Raw genomic sequence first — 20376 nt, forward strand, 5'->3', positions numbered from 1 at the left:
TTCTTGTGCCTTCCAAATATTGTCCCCACCATTTAGGGTGAATGATGGAGCAGTCAAAGGGTGGTGGCTCCAGAAAAGTTAGTTTAACTGTTGCTGTGGACTCTGCTCTAATCACTTCCCCCAGTTAACTTAGCTGTAGGTATGATCCTGCTCATTTGGGCTTGGGAGTCGAAGGTGGTCAGACATGATGCCAGCTGTGGTACTCCCTCATAGGCAAATGGGTAAAGACATTGGACTTAATCATGTCAGTGGAATGGGCTGCTAGGCTTGAGCGAGTTAACTTTCTTGATACCTCAGTTTATTCATCTGTAAATGAGTTATAGTACACTTGCTCTAGAAAAGCTCCCAGAAAGCCAGTAGTTCCTCTGCATAGGGTTACCATATTTCCAGTTTTAAAAAAGAGGACACCAGTGGGGGTTATATGACTGTGGAGGAGCAGTGATATGCCAGTGCCTTGCCCCTGCCCACGCCAATGCCTCTCACTCCCAAACCACAGCAACCCCTCCCCCCCAGCCCTGCTGCTGCCTCTCACACCCAACCCGCAGACCCCTGACTCTTCTGGTACCCCTCAATCCCAACCCACAGTACCCCACCCCCATGGGCCATGCTGGTGCCCCTCACTCCCTGCCTGCAGCTTCCTGCTCCCCATAGCTCTGTAGCATCTCCTGGCTACCCCAGCCCTGTGAGCAAGAGCACTGGCCCCTGTGCCACTGGCCTGGCCATGCTGCCCACAAAGGGGCTCCCCCTTCCCCTTCTTTCACTAGAGGGGCAGGTGCCTCTTCCCCACCTCCCTGGCTTGCTGCAGCCCCAGCACCCGGACAGGCTTCCCCCAGTGCCGGCAGGCCCCCTTCCTCCCCAGTCCCTAAGCTCTGGCCCCCCAACCTGCACCCCCCCATAGGCTTACCTGCATCCAACTTCTGGGGCTGCTCCCACCACCCTGCCTAGCTGCATGGCAGCCATGTGCATGTGCATGGCACCCCCTGCTTCTAATGCCCCTCTCCCCTCCCCTCAGCCCCAGGCAGCTCCTTGCCTGGGCAAGCCAGGAAGTGCTGGGAAAAACTTTAATGTTGAACAGAACAAAATCCTAGACATTTGTTCATCTTTTCAAAAACTGCCTGGATGGAGACTGGAGGATCTAAAAAGGGAGCATGTCCAGAAAAACCCGGATGTATGATAACCCTAGCTCTGCACCTTGAAATGTACATTGGGAAAGTGATAGCACGATGCAAAACTATAATCAGTTTCCTTGAAATACACTTAATGAAAATGGCTAGAGTCTCCATGATCACTTTTTGCTTTGTTTCCCCCCTAGCAAGCAGCAGATGTGATTGTACATTTAAGCTAGCCAAACAGCTCAAATGGAAGTGATTATTTTGCACACACTCTGCTATTATCAGTATGACAGTTGCATTAAGAATTTCTCATGACATTGGCCTAAGACTGGGTGGACATGGCCCTTTTGACATTGAATTGTTGCTTCTTGGGAGCAAAATGTTTGAAGGACTGTAAGGGCTAACTTTTTATCCTTTAATGAATGGAGATCATTGTTCTGTCATAACTAGGTTTTTCCAGCTTCTGCTGTGCAATACCATTACAGGATGCTATATCTGAAATGGTATTATTTTAGCCTTCCTGTCTGCAGCACGAATGAGATCTCTTTTTGTTTAGCTTAAATGGTATACTCTTAGCAGCAGTGAATTCTTTTGAATTCTTTTTTGTTTTATTTGGCCCAGATGATGTGATAACTTCCTGTGTGACAGTCACACAAATGACCCTAACAGTAAGGCTGGCAGCATGCTTGCTTTATGCACTAGACAGGAAGTGAGCTATTGGTATCACAAGTATTTGTAATACCATCACTAAATAGCAGCTTCAAGCAGGAATATTTTGGTCCATGCTGTAAGAGAAACTTCCCTCTTCTTGTTCTGCTTAACTTTTTTTCTCTCTGGCTGAAAGTGAATTTAGTACCCTGCTGGCAAGTGTTGATGTAAAAAGTTAGATTTACAGGCCTGTGTGGTGAATCTAACTTACTATTTATGCAAGAAACCCAAATAATTGTCATGCAGACTTGTTCATTCTGCCATTATTTGTAAACTCTGCTTTGAATGATCACTGGAGGGAATTAGAAGGCAAAACGACATTTTAAAAGCACTTTGTGAAGCGTGTGTGTGTGTGTGTGTGTGTGTGTGTGTATAATTAAGGAGAAGGAAAAGGTAGTGATAAAAATATATATAACTTGAGTGAAAACTGTTTATTTGCATTTTTAAGTAACAGTTAAGGGCATGTGGTCAACTTAAATTATGGACCTGATTTTTTTTTTTTTCATTTGCCTTGCATTTTGTGCAGCTGTTAGTACAACAGTGTCAAGTCGGTATAGAGGCAGACTGTGCAGGGGTGCAAGGAAGCTAAGAATCAGGTTTTATGTCTTGTAAAAATAGAGCTAGCTGGAATATTTTACTGCAAAATATTTTGTAGTATTTCTTTCATGTGTTTGTTTTTCCTCCTCCTCCTCAAAGGAAAAAAAAGGCAGACATTTTCCAAGCAGTACTAATAAACCCACATATTTGCTTATTGTTGTCACTAATAGCTCCTTTAAAGGGGGAAATGCCTTTAAAAACCATATATACTTTTCACTTCCATGCTGGTTCATGTTTACTTTGTGCTGCTTTTCTCAAATTGGAGTGTGAAAAATACGGAGATCAGTCTATTTATTTATAGTAAATTTCTCATATTAGAGTCTTACTGCTGTGTTACATGACTTGAAGATGCAAAATACATGATAGTTTAAAAGCAGCAATTTACATTAGGACATATCTTTTTTTATAAGCTAATTGTCTTTGGATTTGTAATTGTAGAACTTTATTTGCAAAACAGTGTAAACTTGGGGACACATTGGAGAATTATCCACTTATTGTCATGTCTGTGTACCTGTTTTACCTACCTAATTACTGTGAAACAGACATCAGCAGGTTGAAATTAGTGAGACTATGCAAATTTCTAACAGCTAAAGATGCAGCCACCTATCCTGCCTTTACTGAACTGTGCCTTCTTGGCATCAGTGAGTTTTGTCATTGACTTCTGTGGGAACTGGAGCAGGTTCAGGACATTTCTTGAGCAAAGAGGTCTTCCTTATGGATTATTCTCTCTTGGAGGCTTCCACTTTGTTGTTCTCTATGCAGAAGCCATGCAGCCTTTATCCCATCACTGGCTGAGTCAGAAAACCTGTGGAAAGCTAGACAGACCCCAAGTCACACCAAGGCTTTCCATCTTCTGGCAGCAAATTCACACTACTTTTACCTACATATGCTTCTTCTACCAGGCATCCAATTATCCTACGGCCTGTTCAGATGATTCTTTTATTGTCTGAAGGTCATAACTGTGAGACCCTAGGAAGGAGAGAAGAACATGAGCAAAACTGTAACAATGACCCTAGGAAGGAGAGAAGAACATGAGCAAAACTGTAACAATGTTATATATACATGCATGAAAACATTATATTTTATGTGCTCATTCTGGATTTGTGTGGTGTGGGTTGGAGGAGTTCAGTTAGGTCTAAGAACATTTAAAAGGTAGAGTAGAAGAACCAAGGCAGAGATTCAAGTATCAAAGGAAACCAGTAGCTTCTGCCTTTTGGACAGAGGGGTGTTGCCATGTGACAGTGTTCATGCATAGAACAACTTTGTGCAGCTCATCAGCCTTTTTTCCTGCAGTGAGTGGCACTATAATGGTGGGACAGTGATGCTGTTGGTGAAGCAACCAAGAAGAATCAAGGATCTGAACTAGGAGGCCTTTAGGAAATGAAATATTCAGTTTGTGGGCCAGACATTGTAGCAGTTATCAAGATCACAAAACAATACACAGACCTGACCTGGGAGTATTGTGTATCATTCTTGGATGGTACTTCTAGCTAAGAACAACTGTATTTGTCTTTAGGATGAATCATCTGTCTTTATCTTTGGCATCATTCTTTATTTGCTTAAAAGCAAAAGAATAATTTTATTTCTCAATGCATGCAGTTACTTCAGAAAACATAGCATCACCCTTGGAACAGTGCACATACAAGCCTGTTCAGTGTTCATGAAGTACTCCTGTCATCCACTTTTATAAGCATTGAATGGTTTTTTGCTTTCACTCCCTCCACTCTTCTCAGATTGTCTTTAAAAAAAAAAAAAAATGAAAAAAATGAAAATATATGGATTGGTGTTGTCCTGCTTTAAATGAAGCTCACAAAAAGAGAAAGAGCAACATTGTGTTCTTACAATAGTACAAGAAAAGGATAATGTTTGTTCATAAATGTTTGTTGAAGTAGATGGCTATCTGGATATTACAACATAAGTTTTACCTGAGAAGACATGAACTGCTGCGGCCCTTATTGAATAGAACTCTCTCTTTCTCTCTCTTTTTTTGTGATTTCCTTTGTTTGTTGTGAATAAAGTGGTTTGGATAATGGAGGTTCATTTAAATAAAGAAATAACCAAAGGCTGAGGACAAAATGCTGTTCCACATGGATGCTAGTGTAAATCTGAAATAATTCTCCCAATGTCAGGTTTATGCTAGGAAGCTGGCTGTGGCTGTGGCAGACACATTCCTCTTACAAGCCTCATTATTCATAGATTGATTTTTTTTTTTTCAACCTGGGTATGAGCCCCCCTAAAGGGTAATAGAGGATTCCAGTGAGGTGGCTGATTTAGTCTAGAGAAGAGAAGACTGAGCAGGGATTTAATAGCAGCCTTCAACTACCTGGAGAGGGTGCAAAAGGGGATGGAGATAAACTGTTCTCAGTGGCGGCAGGTGACAGAACAAGGAGCAATGGTCTCACGTTGTAGCAAGGGAAGTTTAGGTTGGATATTAAGGAAGACTTTTCTCACTAGGAGGGTGGTAAAACACTGGAACAGGTTATCCAGAGAAGTGGTGCAATCTCCATCCGTAAAGATTTTGAACGCCTGGCTAGACAAAGCTTTGGCCAGGTTGATCTAGTTGGGGATGGTCCTGTCTTGAGCAGGTGGTTGGACTAGATCTCCTGAGGTCCCTTCCAGCCCTCATTTTCTATGATTCTGTGAGTTTGTCAGTGGGCTCTGGATCAACACCTTCCAAGAGGATTACTGTGAGGGCCTTTCTGGCAGATTGAATGTAGCTGTCTAGCTGAGTGCTAATGGTGTGCTTGGCTGCTAGCTAGATTGGGATCAAGAGAACCTGTGCAATTTGCTTTTAGCTCCTACTGAGAACTAGATGCTAAGATAATGGGCCCATACTGTATCTTAAAATAGATGTTACAAACAGCACTGAAATATGTGTCAGTGAAATAGATATTCTGTGACTTAGCAGAAAGAATTCAGGTCTGTAGGGCAGGATTTCACATCCCAGGAATATCCTCCTAATTCAAAAAAGTACTTCCTAGAAATGACCTGCTGTGTTACAGGCAGTGCCAATGTGACTGGCTAGGTTGATGCAGTGGGGGCATGTGGCAGTTTTATACCCAAGCTTGTAATTTTATTTTTTTGTTGCAATTTCTCAGCACTTATTCAAATGGTTATGGTTTTTGCTTCTAGGATTACTCAGTACTGTTTGTCTTTATTCAGCAAAGCTGGTGGTGTTTGCCCTTTTTAATCAATAGGTAAAGAGAGAAAAATAAGCTAGCATGTCCTCAAGGTGGTTATGCACTGTGTGCCTTTAAGCTCGATGGTAATGAGATCTGTGTAAAATTTGTTTTATCTGAAGAAATATTTATTTAAAATACCTTGAATCCTGGCAGCTAGACGCTATGCATTCATAAACAGATTTTAAAACACTCCCTAGATAAGTTCTGTGACTGCTGGCAACTTAAACTCCCAGTACCCTTTAGGATGCCCTGCTTACCTATATACACCATATTTTAATCTCAGACAACCCATATCACTGGACCGTGGCATTTCTGAACCAGCTTATGAACTAGTTCCTCCCTGCCTCTCTCCCCCACCACTAAAATGTAACCTATTCTTGTCCAAAATATTCCCACTACCCTGCACCAGATCTGTTTGAGAATCCTGGAGAAGGTGTCTTTGGGAAATCCCTCCACTTAATGTATTAATTTTGCACATGTAAAACTGTGTTGGGGGTATGAACTTAAGAACCATTTTCCTCTTCCTGTGGAAATAGAGCCTGGCTGCTTCTTCCTTTTAAACGGTGGGTGGCCAGTTCATATTTTTAAAGATACCTTTTGCAAGAAAAGGGACAAGAATCTGCATTTTCTTTTGTTTCCCTTCTCCCAATTACAGATTTGCCCTTTTATTTCTTAAATCAGAGTGTGCATGTGGTGACGGTCTGTTTGGTATCCAAAGGCAATGACTAGCAGAACAACAAACAAAACCCCAAGTAAGGAAATGGCCAAAGACTAAATACAACAAATGGGCCTTTTGTATAAAGCAGAGTTTATGTTCAAAACCAAACTGGCAAATTCTGCTCTGCTCTGCTCTGCTCTGCTCTGTTATGCTGTCAGTTGATTTCATGAGGCAGGGATGACCTACCATATGACTTTTTCTTTCAAACAACTCCAAGCCCTTGGCCTCTTAAGATGTATTTAATTCAGCAAGAGATTTTGCTACGAGGCTCGCAAGACACTGAACAGGGTAAACATGGGCAAACATCCTGCGGGTTGCATATCAAAGGAAAACACCTTCATGGTTTTCTTTCAGAAAGTAATCTTAAACAAATTACATGAATATTAACTCCTAATTATGGGTGTCATAATCTGACCCCTAGTGGTTGTGTGTAATGTCTATAATATATATTTCCCAATACGGTAGGTAATAATTGCAAGTAGCAATAAGAGAGAAAATGTATTGTCATATTTTCCTGTCTGGAAGCTGATATAAATCACATAAAAATAATCCAGGATCCAATTCATGTGCTTAGAAGTGTCTTGAATTAAGAAGGCTATATATTCATTTTTATTTATAATTTTCAACTAAGACACATACCGAATAAGGCCTGATAACTGTTGAGAAGTATCTTGCTTCTTACATATTCCCTGGACCTCCATGACTATTGTGATCCTCTTACAGAAGAAATTGAACTCAGGAGCCAACAATTCATGTTGGAAAAGTTATTACGAAGTCAAGACTAAGAAACTTCAGATGATCTCCCACAGGGAAATCTGTATACATCTGCTTGCCTATTGGAAAAGTAGTACCTTGGTCTTACAAAAATAACTTTGTAAGTAGTATACAGTCTCGTGCACACTAGTCGTCTTGATCTTGGTATAGATTTAATAGGGGAGTAAAAATCTGTAACGACTGAAACTTGTTCTGACCAAGTTCTCTCTTCATTTAAGAGATGGGAGAATCATTTTTGGGCTCTCTTTATTAGAATCCAGAGTTTAAAAAGGAATACATTTACCCTTCTGAGTTCATAATTGATTAATAGGATAAATGTATCTGTTTAAGATTTTTTTTTTTTGTGGTTTCCTAGTTGGCCTAATAAAAGGTATCATCTCTGAACCGAGAGTTCTAGACTTTTGCATTTCTTTTTTGTCTCAGATCAACACAGCTACCAAATCCATCCCTGGATTACAGGGATAATTTGTCTGTAGAAAATACAGAACCAGTTTTACCAGGAGATATTTTTAAATAAGGTTTTTCTCCAGTTTAGCTTGACTGAATTCATTCTTGGATTCTGTCCATGTTTCTGTACATCCAGCAAGTCTTGGTATCGTCCTGTTTGTGGTCAGATAACATCCACATGTGTGCAGTAACTGTACTTCAGTGTCTGAGCCAGTTGATAAGATCACTTAGTGTTGAGTTAGAGGTAAGACTGTGAAACTTCTTAACTGTGCACAAACTGCTCTCTGATCACATAACTTATTTATTGCTTGGGGAAAGAGAGACAGATGGTTACAAGGCTTTCCTGTTCTTCACTGATAGCCTCCCATTTCAGATGATTAAAAGGGCTCCTTCATTACCATACTTAAAAATATTTCTACCAAACCAAGAACTGGCCTATGGACACGAGTACCACGTGTGGTTTTGGTATAGGTTTAAAAGTGGGAAAGGGAGACAGGCAGTTCCTTGTCTCAGTCTGTGCTGTGGCGTAGCAGAGAGAGAATCACAACTAGCTAAGGTATCCTGGGATATTAAAATGTGTGGTCTCAGGAGTCCTATAATCTGACAGACATGAATTTACTTTACAGTAAACTGAAGTCTTATTATTTCGACAGACATGATGGATTAAAGAGAAAGCATCATTGACCTGGTTCCACTTCGTTAGGCTTTTCAATTAAACACGATGCTATAGAAAGTGAGACCTTGCAGTAATACATTGGGCAAGCAGCACTGAGGCTTTAGTAGTGTGCCTTATACTTTAAAAGATGTTTCTTAACAGATTTTGTTTGAGAGCTAATCCCTGAACACTAATGATGTAGCTTCTTTTTATTCTAGCCTCTTAATTAACAAAGTAGACAATTTTTTGTGTGTGTGTGCTTTAGTGTTGTAACCTTTTTTTTTTAAATGAGTCTCAGATCCCTTGGCAGGTCAAGAAAAGGGCCCTGATTTCTGCACAAATGAAGGCATTGCAGAACCCTGCACTTAAATATATTGACACATTGCTGAAGTGGGTTGGATGGGTCATCAGAATGAAGCTTTGATTTAAAAAAACAAAAACAAAAGAAGAATTGCAAATACTTTTGAGAATGTGTTTTTGGGGGTTTTTTTTCCATCTGTCCTACCAGCCGTACACATTGGCAAATTTCTGATGAACATTTCTAAAAGTTTTAAAGGAGGCACAGCTCCATTGTATTGTGTCAGGGGGTGGAGAATAGGAAAAATGTTAAGAGACAAAATAATAAGTAAAAAATGTTAATGTCCCATTATGTCTATAGTGAAGGGTTTTTGATGATAACTTGTATTGGACCAGCTGTGTAGCTGAGAGAGATATTAAATAAGCTTTCTTTAAGACCCAAGGTGCCCTTCCTCAGGTCTTCCAGCTATAACAGCACTCCAATGCTACTCCACATCTTGTGTGAGAGAGATTACTATCCCTTGAGTTTCTTCCATAGTTACGTGGTCCGTAATATTGTTATGACAGTGCTCCCCTGGCCCCTCACCCCATGCAGTCAAGTATGGTAGGTTGTGTAGGGTTTGGGTGGGATAGGAGAAGAGGTTCTTATGAAAGGAACGTGATCTTTAAAAGAAAGTACATCAGAGTCCTGTGCTAAAATCGGTGTATTTTTCTTTGGTGTTGGTTTGGCTAATCAGCAGGGGCCTAGACATGCCCCCTCTTACGTGTGCTCTACAGAGTAGTGACGATTCATTTTTGCTTTTTTACAGGACCAGCCTCCCAGTCCCTACACTGGCCTGGAGACCCAGGTTAGTATGATCTTTTCTCGTGTATTTGTTTGATTTAAAGGGATAGCCTCACTTTCTGGATGATAGGGGTTTCTCAATAACCTTATCACTCCAGGTCTTAGCTGAACTTAATTGAAATCTGTATCTTTTACTTGTCACCGTTCCTATGGAATTTGGACTGAAGGCTGACCTGAGCGGAACGTGGAAAGAGAATACCGAGCTAGGTCTAAGAACCCTTAATGTGAATTATCAGCAATGAAAACAATATACCCTTGACAGAAAGAGGTAGGGACATATTGTGAGAGCAGCCAAGGACCTGTAGGATCCATTGAAGCAGGGAATAGGAGGAAGATTACCACACTGTCAGAACAGAGCATTTATTTCAACCCTGAAAGTGAAGTAGCCATCAGTATGTGAGACGCTCTACTCTTCCCTTTTGCACAACTCGACTTCCCAGACAGTGCATTGTATGTAAAGATCTTGGCTATTCCTAAGGGTATTGCAGATTGTATTACAGACCTGCTCCTGCAAAATAACAATGAACTATAATGAATCCGTCAAGATGCTCGGCATCAAAAGGTCAAAGTGACAGAGAGGATTTTACAAAGTCACAAACTCTTTGATTTGTGTTTCCTAACAAGGCAGCAGCATTGATTTCCATTCTCGTTGATCTTTGGGAGACAGCAAAGGCAATGGCATTGGCATACTGAAGAGGAGTCAAATTAATCTGTTCAGCTCTTACATTTCCAGTTGCCTTAAATGGAGATAAAGGCCTCTCTACCTCAGGCTTAAATTGGACTTTCCTTATGGAAAGCTGGAATGAATATCCTCATCCCTTTCGTGGGGGAACCGAGGCTTTGGGGTGGGTCTGCGTAAGCATTATTGTACAGGCAGCATTTAGAGCAGGGTATCAAAGTACAAAATACATATAAGTTTCTGGATATCGATGAACCTTCAGAACAGGAAATAGACTAAGAAGGTCAGTGTAATAACGAGGTGAAAATGGTTTCTAAGGCTTAAGATTCTACTGTAGTGAGGGTTTGCTACCTGCTATAAACTAGGCTTAAACATCACTCCCAGCACAATAAGCAATGCAGAAATGACCTGTACAATATCATTTAATGGATTTTTATTCGGGGTGTTTGTATGTACATAGCATGCGTGTGAGACAGTGTCATGCTCGGGGGGAAAAAGTCAGAGTGGAGGATTGCCAGCACTGGAGGCTGAGATCCCCCATTTATCCACAGAATGCATGCACGTTTCTGCAGGCTGGCCAATTTTGCATCCTTTCTGGCCAGAGCATAGTTCATTCTTCATGCCTATTAATTCTTTCGTATGATTGCCAGTGAGAGTGCCAGTTGGCTCCGAGAGTTGCTGTGGTTTTGGTGGCCTTTAATATTTCAGGATAGGAAAGAAACCACTTTTGTTTAATCAATAATTAAAACAAATTAAGTAGATTGTTTCACATACTGATATTTCTACCAGTCTCACCAGGAGACGCATCTATTCTTGAATCCAGATCATTTTATGTATAAAGCTCCTGACTTTTGAACTTGGATATAAATTATGCAGGCAGAGAATAACTGTTTTGTGTGCGATGCTTTTATTTTCACTACCGTTCTGCCCAAGTGGGGCAGAGTAGGGAGAGGAATTCAAGTGATCATCCCTTTCACAGCAAGATGGGACTAAGCCTGTGCATCATCACTGTAATAAGCAAAAGTCAAAGGACATTTTATGTTTGCCCCAGCGTATTTCTTTTTGCCCATTTAGCAAAATGATGTAAAGTGTTCACATGAGTATTAAGAAGAGCGAGGCTGGTCTTTAGGCAAAAGTCTCACTCATTTTGGTGGCAGTTGCATATATGCAGCAGTTGCAAGACCTGACCCCAATTAGTGGAAGAAGGATCTTTGGTTCATTTGCTGTGAAAAACAACGTATTAAAAATTAAACAGCAACTTTGACACCTTGTTAATTCAGATAAAATGTTAGCTCATTGAGTAGGAGCTGTTTCAGAATTTTCCCCCTCTCCTACCACTCTTTTTTTTTTTTCTGAAGAACTGGAAAAAGGCAGTTGCTGACTAGTTGTTCAGTAGCATGGCATTTTGTGTTGTGTGATGGTGAGTTTGTCCTGTCAGATGTACTTTGGTTGACAAGCAAGTCTTTGGGGTGCTTTCCAGTAAATCCCTTTGAATATGTACAGACCTGTACTTTGCAGATAAGGGGCCAGAACAGTTCTGCCAAAGGCAATAGGAAGTGTTTTAGCATGGTAGTGTAAGGAGACTTGCAAGTCTGACCCTTGTGTTTTTGCAGCTTTAATGCAGAATGCATAGGTTTCTAAAGTCCGTAAAGTGGTTGGCTAGTCCCTTGTTTATCGACGCAATGAAGATTTCAGTCGATTTAAAATAATCTTCATGTTCAACTGCTGCTTTTGTACATAGTTTTGTAAATTTTTTTTGACAGTGAATTTGAAGTTGGGAAAAAAAATTCTTGGCTAGTAAACTGGTGGTAGAAATGAATAAGTATGCAGCTGTTGATGTGTCCTTTGGGAGAGGACAAATAAAGCCCCATGTTTCATCCTCAGTCACAGATCTTTAGAACTGAGGAAAATCACCCATGGTTGCAAAGGGAAAAAAAAGTTTACTTTAGACCTAGTCAGGCATTTGCTGGTAATATTTTTTTTTATGCAGTTTCCACAAACTCAAAACCTCAATATGGTAATAGATAAAAAAAATTCTCAACATTTCTCAGATAAATCAAAATAAGTGTTTTGTTTTGGTTTGGGATGGCACGAATTAAAACATTCCAAGTTGTTGAAGGGAATAAGAAATGTTAGGCCTAGGGTCATTTTAATGTCAGGTGGCCTCACTGGTGGTGTAGTTCAGGTGCCTCCAGCAGCCAGGGGCCCCTACAGGCTAGACAACATGGCTTATGAATAAAGATGCCTTATCTCCCAAGTGTTTCTCACTGATAAATGGTGCATAACAAGCACAACTTGTCAAGTGTATTGATTTGGTGTGGAAGATTAATAAGTTACTATTAATCAGCTGTTTCCAAGAGGAGCCGGGAGTGGCAGATTTACCTATGCGATGTTTCATATTGACATTCCCGTTAGGTGAAATCCAGACAAGATGTAAACACTGAAGTTTCTGTGGATGCTACGGGGCTACAGCCTACGATGGCATGAATGATGGCATATGTTACATTAATTTTCAGTACTCACTGGGTGTGTCTACACAAGACGCTAAATGCGCAGCAGATTAATTCTACTGCGCAGACAATTCAACTATGCATTCGCATAGTTTTTAATCTACTGTGCATTAGCATCACAAACAAGTGTGTGCCGGTGCTACTGCGCAGTAGCACCAATTATGGAACATTAAGTTAGTACTTGTTATTACAGCTACTAAACTTAATGCGCTGTAATTATGGTTTATTAATGAACATGTAGACATGCCCACTAATTACCAGTTTTGTGCAGTTTATGCTGTTTTGCTCTGAGTCTGCATTTTCTACCTGGTGATCATATGCTGTGTAAATTCCACTGATGTTCACAACATTGTCGTCATATAGCCCAGATTACATACAAATATTTAAAAAAAAGCCTAATGTATTTGGGTATTTTAAAAAGAATGGACTAATCCATCTGGGATGTTAACTCAGTTAAGTCTGGGATTAATTTGATTTACTGCGGTAACTTACATAATAGCAAAAATAATTCCTATCGCTAAATCTCACTGTCAGTTTAAAAGCAAACTAAATTAGTTTGCATTAACCATTCTTTAGGTGTTAGGATAACCAGGGTAGGTACAATTCTTCCAATGAGAGTTTCAGATAGCATTATTTTTCACGTCCTGTGAGAACACATTTGTGTAGGGAAGATCTGGAGTGGGGGTGTCAAACATGCCCTTTGCCTCAGGATACTTCTGGATCACGGGCTTCTTTGTGGGCAGATCCAGCAGGGGGCACGTGGTGGTGGCGGTGGAGCTGGTGGCGCACACACCCACATCCCATAGCCCACTAGTAGCGCAGAATGAAACAACTCCACACCCTTGATTTAGAGTACCGAGATAACGCCAAGGAATGGACATTGCCATGTCTTACATTTGAAACAGGAGTGTCCATTATTTGGGGTGTTTTTCTCCTGCGCTTCTTATCCTGTTTACCCCATTCGAGAGGCTGTTTCCTTTAGTCCCTCCCCATTTTTCCTGTCCACAAAAATACACAGAGCTAACCAAATCCAGCGTCTTCAGTAAAATTATCTCAGAGATAAATTTGGTCCCAAATGCTTTATTCTCCTGAAGAATTTAAGATGACGCAAAAGCATTAGGCAAGAAGAATTAGAGATTTAATCTTCTTTTGGTGACAGAGGTCTTTATCAGTCATCTTCTGTATTTGTAATTTTGCAGCTGTTCAAAGTTGTGCTATGGATGGATTGATCAGCCGCTAAAGGATTCCTCTAAAGCTCAGTACCGTTAGGACTGGGGAGTACTTCAGCTGGACTCTGTTTAACGGATTAATGAAATGAGTAAGCAGCAAGCATTACATGAGGCTCCTGGATGTCCTACCTTTGCCTGTAATCTTAGTTCCACAAGCACTTTTTTTGCTTTACCACTCATTTCAAAGTGCTAGGGAGTACAGCCCATGCCTGTATTCTGGAGGCCAAAGTTTAAGTTGGTCTTTAGGTTAGCCAGAATCTTGGGTTAAAAGGCACATTGGGTTTAATTAGCATGATTTACCTTTGGTAAAGCCTGGTTCATTTATCCCCATGTCTTAAACTGTCCTTTCCTTCCAGATCTATTTTAGTGCCTTTCATGAGGTCAGACTAGGAAGTTCCTTATTGTCCAGATTATTCCCCCACCTCCCCCATACACACATCTCAGATATAGGCACTATGGGTGTTTTTATACATGTTCCAGGAGGGGGGGGCGCTTTAATTAGAGTGGCTCTCAGAGCATGTCTTGTGTATCAGCATCCCTGCGCTTCAAAACGGTGATTGGGGCGCTTTAACTAAAACTCATCAAATGAGTTTTAAAGCGCCCCCACCACCATTTTGAAATGCAGGGCTGCTGATACACAAGATGTGGAGGCTGACTGGAGCATACTAATTGGGACACTGCAGCATACCTGATTAATCAAATTTGCTTCAATGCACTGTAATTACAGTGTGTTGGAGCACCCTCCCAGCATGTCTACAGGTACCCTATGTTTCCTATTTTCCAGTCGTGTAGTACTACTCTTGCTTTGATAGATCTGACTTGTTAAAAATGCTTGTTATTGGGCCTGGATGGAGATTATCAGGTCCCCCAGACTGACTTCTCTATATTATGGCTAGTGAGTTTTGCTTCCATCTCATTTGTGCTGTGTGTGGGAGGGAAAAAGATGTATGCTGCGTGTTTTCTGACCCAAATTCTGGTACTATAACCCATGCAGCAATATCCTTGACACCGTACAGCAAAGACACAGTGCCTTTGTACAACCTTTGGGAGCAGCAGTACAATTCTGCTTGCAACTCAGCAGTTCAACTTTTTTTCTCGGTTTTTGAAATATGGAAAGCAGTTCAGACAGTGATCATTTCCTGACCAATTTATAGCTTCTAATAGCAGTGCAAACCTGCAGTATTGGAAACAGCTGTGGAAGCTTTACTGCTGGGAGGAGGCCAGGGAAAGTCTTTTGGACTAACAGGATTTTAATAGGCTGGCACCATTAATAGCCTGATTTACGTTCCAGCTCTCAGAGCAGCAGGCTTCTATCAGCGCTTACTGTTTCTTTAAGTGCCGCTGGCATTTTGAAACAGTTCTTTTGAGGAGGAAGTTCTGTAAGCAAGTGGTTGCCACCAGTAGTAGCTCTGTAGCCTGGCAGGGTAGGGGTTAGTGCTGATCTCAGTAGGGCCCAAATGAGGGTAATGCTCAGACCAATTCTTATATGAAAATCCAGCCACTTTACCGTTGTGGATCATCTCATTTCTTTTAAAGAAGAGACAATGGAGGAAAATTGCTCATTACAATCCTGTCTGCTACCTTTTTAAAGAGGAAGCTGGTTTTAGAACTAAGTTGTGCTACGCTGTAGGAAAACAGACATCAAAGTTTCTTTGTTTTTTTCTGTAAGCCCCTTCTCTGGCATTGAGGGTGTTTTTTTTGGGGGGGGAGGGAGGTGGCTTAATGCAATAAGAACCCAAAGGTGAAATGTCACACTGTGTTATTGTGGTGAAGTTTTCTGTGATGGTGAATGTGGTACTTCAACTTTAAGCGGGTACTTGGAACCACAGAAATATCCTTGTCTAGCATGTCTTACAGGAACACAGTGTCATCATTTATGAGCCAATTATTTTTATAATTTATGTTCTCTAAATAACTTTGTTACTTGCCTAGAGTTTAACCATTTTTTATGACCTTCAGAATCAGAACGTCTACCCCACAGCTTTGGTGAAAGAACGTCTTTGGCCTCTTTCTTGCAGTGGCCACCATGCAGGCAGACTATACTGTTGTAGTGTACATGTGCTTTCCACATAGGCCTCATTGCAGAACTGGGACCCTTTTGGGGGTTGCTTACTTAGCCAAAAGATGGGCATACCAGCAGGATGTATACCTATCAGAAATTCCTTGAAGGGAGTATATTTGCTTTGATTGAGAATCTCTTTCTGCCATCCAAGTGAAGAGGAAAAGGCATGTGATACCAGCTGAGAAACATGCCGTTCCTAGTAGATTTACATTGACTCACAACTGAACTCTGAGTAATGCAGTCCTCTTAAAAGCATTCAGTATAATCAGCTTGCTGTGATGTTACTGTCTCATAATCAAGTTCACCACTCGAGTAAAGCAAAACTTAGGGATGCAGCAGCCAGAGGCTCTCTGTTGTTAAATTGCACAGTAAGGTTGCAAAACCCCAGTTTAGATCTGGATTTAGTTCTTGTAGGATATGCATGTGGCTTCCTCTCCAAAGGGAAGATATGGTTCCTATGATGCTGAAGCCTTTTTTCATGTGCCAAAAGCGGGTAATCAACAGTGTTCAAAAGCAAAGTCAAGATTAGTTTTGGAATGGCTTGGTGCAAGTCTGAGATTGCCAGCAAATGATTGAAGTGCTTTTACAGCATGGTCAGTGACTGGTGTCCACACTCATACTGGCTTTCATCTTCAGATATGTATGCACTGTTCTGACAAACACCATCTTAACAGATACAGACACAGAAGATGCAACAGGAGCATCCCTCTTCACCAAAAAATTCTGCTTGACTTAGATATCTTACATTTCTGGAGAAGTTTAGTTATTTAAAAAGAAAAGAGGAGGGGCATATCATTTCATTTATAAAGTGGTAGGAAAAGTCCTTCCTATCTGTGTATGTGAGAGGCATAACGGTTTGTTGAAGAAAGTGAATGGATGATCTGACAATGCTGGTGAATAATGGGAGGGAGTTGCAGTAGAGTGATACCTGTTTCCACTGGGTCGAATTAAGGTACTGTTTTCCTTCTCCTCCCAGAAATTGAACATTTTTGTGTAGGGCTTGTGCTCGTGAAGACCATAGGTGCTTGGAAATGAGTCTCCTTGGCACAGCAACCTGTGGAAAAGCTGGACTTTGTTCTATTTGATTTATCTTTTTATTTATTTAAAAAATGTTTATATTATTTTTGCATCTTCTCTACAAACTGCTGTTTACTAGAGTCACAAGACTTTTCAGAAACAGATTGCAAACTGATTCAGTTGACTATGCCCATCCTAAGGAGCTGCTAGAGTATAAACAAAACCACTTTCATAATCTTAATTTGATTTCTATATTTCCCTCCAATGCCCCCTAATCTTAAAAATAGCCTGGTTCTTTTTATCCTCACTTTGCTGTGCAAAATAGGTTTGTTTTTTTTCTTTGAAGGTAAATGTTCAGTTTGGTTGCAGAGGTGGAGGATGTTCTACAGCAGAAATCACACATGAAGCCTAGTATTTTTCACGTTAAAGGTCTCTGCAGCAGTGTGCTTTGTCATCATTACCTTTTCCCCACCCCCAGTTTTTATGATGTCACCTTGAAGCTATACCATATCAATATTATAATCCACTGTCAGAGTGCATTAGATTTTCTTGAGATCACTTTGGGTCTGTAGTCTTGCTTTCTGTGTTCTTCCTATGAACAAGCAATAGTACATTTAACTCTTCTGGTACTTAATATATTCCAAGACCAAGGGCATCTGTTCCTATGGATATTTTTCCTGGTCCAATAAAGATGTGGGAAATAAATCCTCTAGAAATGCTTCCTGAAAAGTCAGTTTTACATTTTAGCTGGAGCTCTTTTTAAAGACCGAAGGCTGATATAAGGCTTGCTGATCTTTGTGGAAAGATGCACAGTGATTCAGTAGGCACTGGATTGAACCTGTTGTGCAAATAGAGAATATCATCCTTCCCTTCCCTTTCCTCTTCAGAAGGCATTTTATATTTCTACTATATTCTAAATTCTTCTAGGGGAGTAAAAAGCATCATAATCATAGCACTGAAGAATAAAATGCTTCTTTACAGGTATAGGCTGGAAAATGTCCAGGGACCTAACACTTATTCCTGAACTGGAGAGACCGCCTCTTTATGAAGCAGGGGGTACTTCTGGCTCGGTGCACATTAAAGTCCTGATCCATATATGTCAGTGGAAATCTTTCCTCCCATTTCAGTGGGATTTGCATCAGACTGCCAACGAGATGATAAGATGTCAACTGTGGGGTTTTTAGTTCTCAGTTGTATCTCATGTTTTATCCCAGTTGACCTAGCTGTGAATAGATTCCTAGTCATTTGGGCTGGAGGGGTGAAGGGCAAAAGACAGGAGGCTGTCCGCATCACCCTCTCATGTACTGATGGCTGCAGAAGTTTTTAATCCGGTCAGCCTGTTGGGCCTGGACTGTCCTTTCACCTTGATGTTCTTGGAAAATTAATCTTGTTCTACTGACAGATCTGTGTATTTTATCAGAAAAAGTTAACTGAAGTTCTGATTCATCAAGACTTTTAGACATGACGACTTCGAGAGCGTGAGCAATCCTTACTCATATACCTTACTCACATGCCTGAAGTTTTAGGTGTTTGAGTACTTTGCTGAACTGAAGCATATACTAGTTCTGGATGTGGCCCCAGTTTCTCAAGCTTTTGTTTGTTTTGTACAGGAAAGAGAATTATGGCCTTTCTCTTCTAAAAGTAGTGACTCTTTCACTGCTCTTTTAATTCTTGCAGCAAGAGTTAATTTTTACAGATGAAGTGTGAAGCGGTAGTACTCCAGAATTTACAGGTTTGGTTCCTGTGCTTGCCCTGTTTTAATTATATTGGTCATATTAACAGAAAGGAAGATATATAAATAATGCTATTTGCAATTACCTCCAGAACCAACATATTCACTATAACTCTTTCCCTGATGTATAAGAGCTTTTTTTAAGATGATTTTGAGCACAGGGTTAGAAACTAGCCAGATTCTTGGTAATTGAGGTAATTTGGTTTAAATATGAAAGATTAAACATTTGTATTAGTGTTGGATTTGACTGATTTGTTAAAATAAAACCTTGCCCTGGAACAGTTCTGAGAACAGATTCAGAGTTATGCCAAAGAAATTAAACAAAATGTACTGAGGCCAACGAGATATTTTGGGCACATTAAGAAGATCTCTAGTGAATTGCACTCCAGACTTTAAATATGTATTTTTCTGAAAATAAATAGTTTTCTATCCAACCCACAGATTTCATTTTTTTTGTTGAGAAAAATACCTGTTGCCATTTCAATACATGTATAGGAGCCAGTGAATCTATATAAGTAGATGTTTGTAGTTTGTTCCTTTTTGTTCTTCTCCCGGTCCCCACTTGTCAAAATGGCAACCTCTAAGTTTTTCACTAAGTTTAAAATGATTTCTTAGTTAAATAATATGCCTCCATTAAGGATAGCAGCCAGGCATGTGTTTGAAGCCCATCCTCCTAGTCAGGATAGCCACTGAGTTAATAAATAATCATTGCTCGAGTCCTGTTGACTCTGCTGACACTAAAGTGCAGGGGTAAATGGGGAGGAGGCAGGGGCATTTTCACTCCAGCCCCTTTGATTCTTGCTCCACCCAGCACTGAGAGAGTCGACTGACTTCTTGGCTCATTATAATCTACATGAGTCCTCCTCCTTTCTCTTCACTTCAGAGGTGTTAATAATCCTCTCTCTCTCTCTTTTTTTTTTTTTTTAAATGGTTTTGATGCTCCACTGTTCTGACTACCCTTTCTTCCACAATTTCACTCTTTTTAAACCATTCCTGATAATGTGTCTCTTCTGTTTTACAGCCCTGCAGGCTATTTTTAACTCTAGCTAAAAACCTTAACTCACGTGTGGTAACATTAACCTGGGTGTAGAAATGACTGAACAACAAAGCATTGGAGGCTTTGTCAAGATGCCTAAGAAGGCCAGATTTTGTTTTATGAATCTGAATGAGAGTTATATATTTAACTATAATGACAAATAGTATTAATGAAACAATTTCTTTGACTACTTATTGCCTAGTTTGTTGTGTTCTTTTGAAAACTGAATACATCATCCAGCAAATTACTGCACATTCCAACAAAGTTATGTTTGTGTTTGCTTTGGTCTTAAGCTGAATAATATAGTTCTAGGCCCTTGGCATATTAATAAAGCATCTAGTTTCTCTTTAACTGGAGAAATTTGTGTTGTATTATATGTGATGTGCTACACCATCTGGACCCCCCTTTTCAAAACGTAGATCCACCTGTGCTTAAGTACAAACACATCTTTAAATACTGTCTTAAATCAGAGCTCTTGTGATTTAGATAATGCTGAATTCAGGTTAGAAAATTTCTTAAAATACTTTTTTGCCTTTGTTACCTAGATTGGGCCTCATCCTGGATGGGTGGTAACTCAGCCTAGTGCTGTTGATTTTGGGATGTTATACCAGCTGAGGATATGCTCTTCTGCATTCTGTCACAGAGTGTGAATAAAATAAAGAGAGACGTGCCAGCTTGGCAACCTGCCAGGGTGAATTTTGCACAGCGGCAGAGGGAGGTACAGCACTTAAAAGAAAAACTACATGAATTGCTTGTGTCTGATTTTACAACTTGGGC

General features: G+C 40.4%; 1 protein-coding gene across 2 annotated transcripts in view; it reads left to right on the forward strand.

Annotated features, from left to right (window-relative positions):
* Positions 1-20376, forward strand: part of XYLT1 (xylosyltransferase 1) — a 333774-nt gene that overhangs the window by 67163 nt on the left and 246235 nt on the right. For both annotated transcript variants that reach the window (XM_090023581.1, XM_090023582.1), the window contains exon 2: positions 9300-9338. In XM_090023581.1, coding sequence (XP_089879707.1) covers positions 9300-9338 — 39 coding nt within the window. The remainder of the gene's footprint in view (positions 1-9299; positions 9339-20376) is intronic.

Source organism: Crocodylus siamensis, chromosome 12 (assembly GCF_052110815.1).
Source record: "Crocodylus siamensis isolate JL-2025a chromosome 12, ASM5211081v1, whole genome shotgun sequence".
In the NCBI taxonomy this organism is placed as follows: domain Eukaryota; kingdom Metazoa; phylum Chordata; order Crocodylia; family Crocodylidae; genus Crocodylus; species Crocodylus siamensis.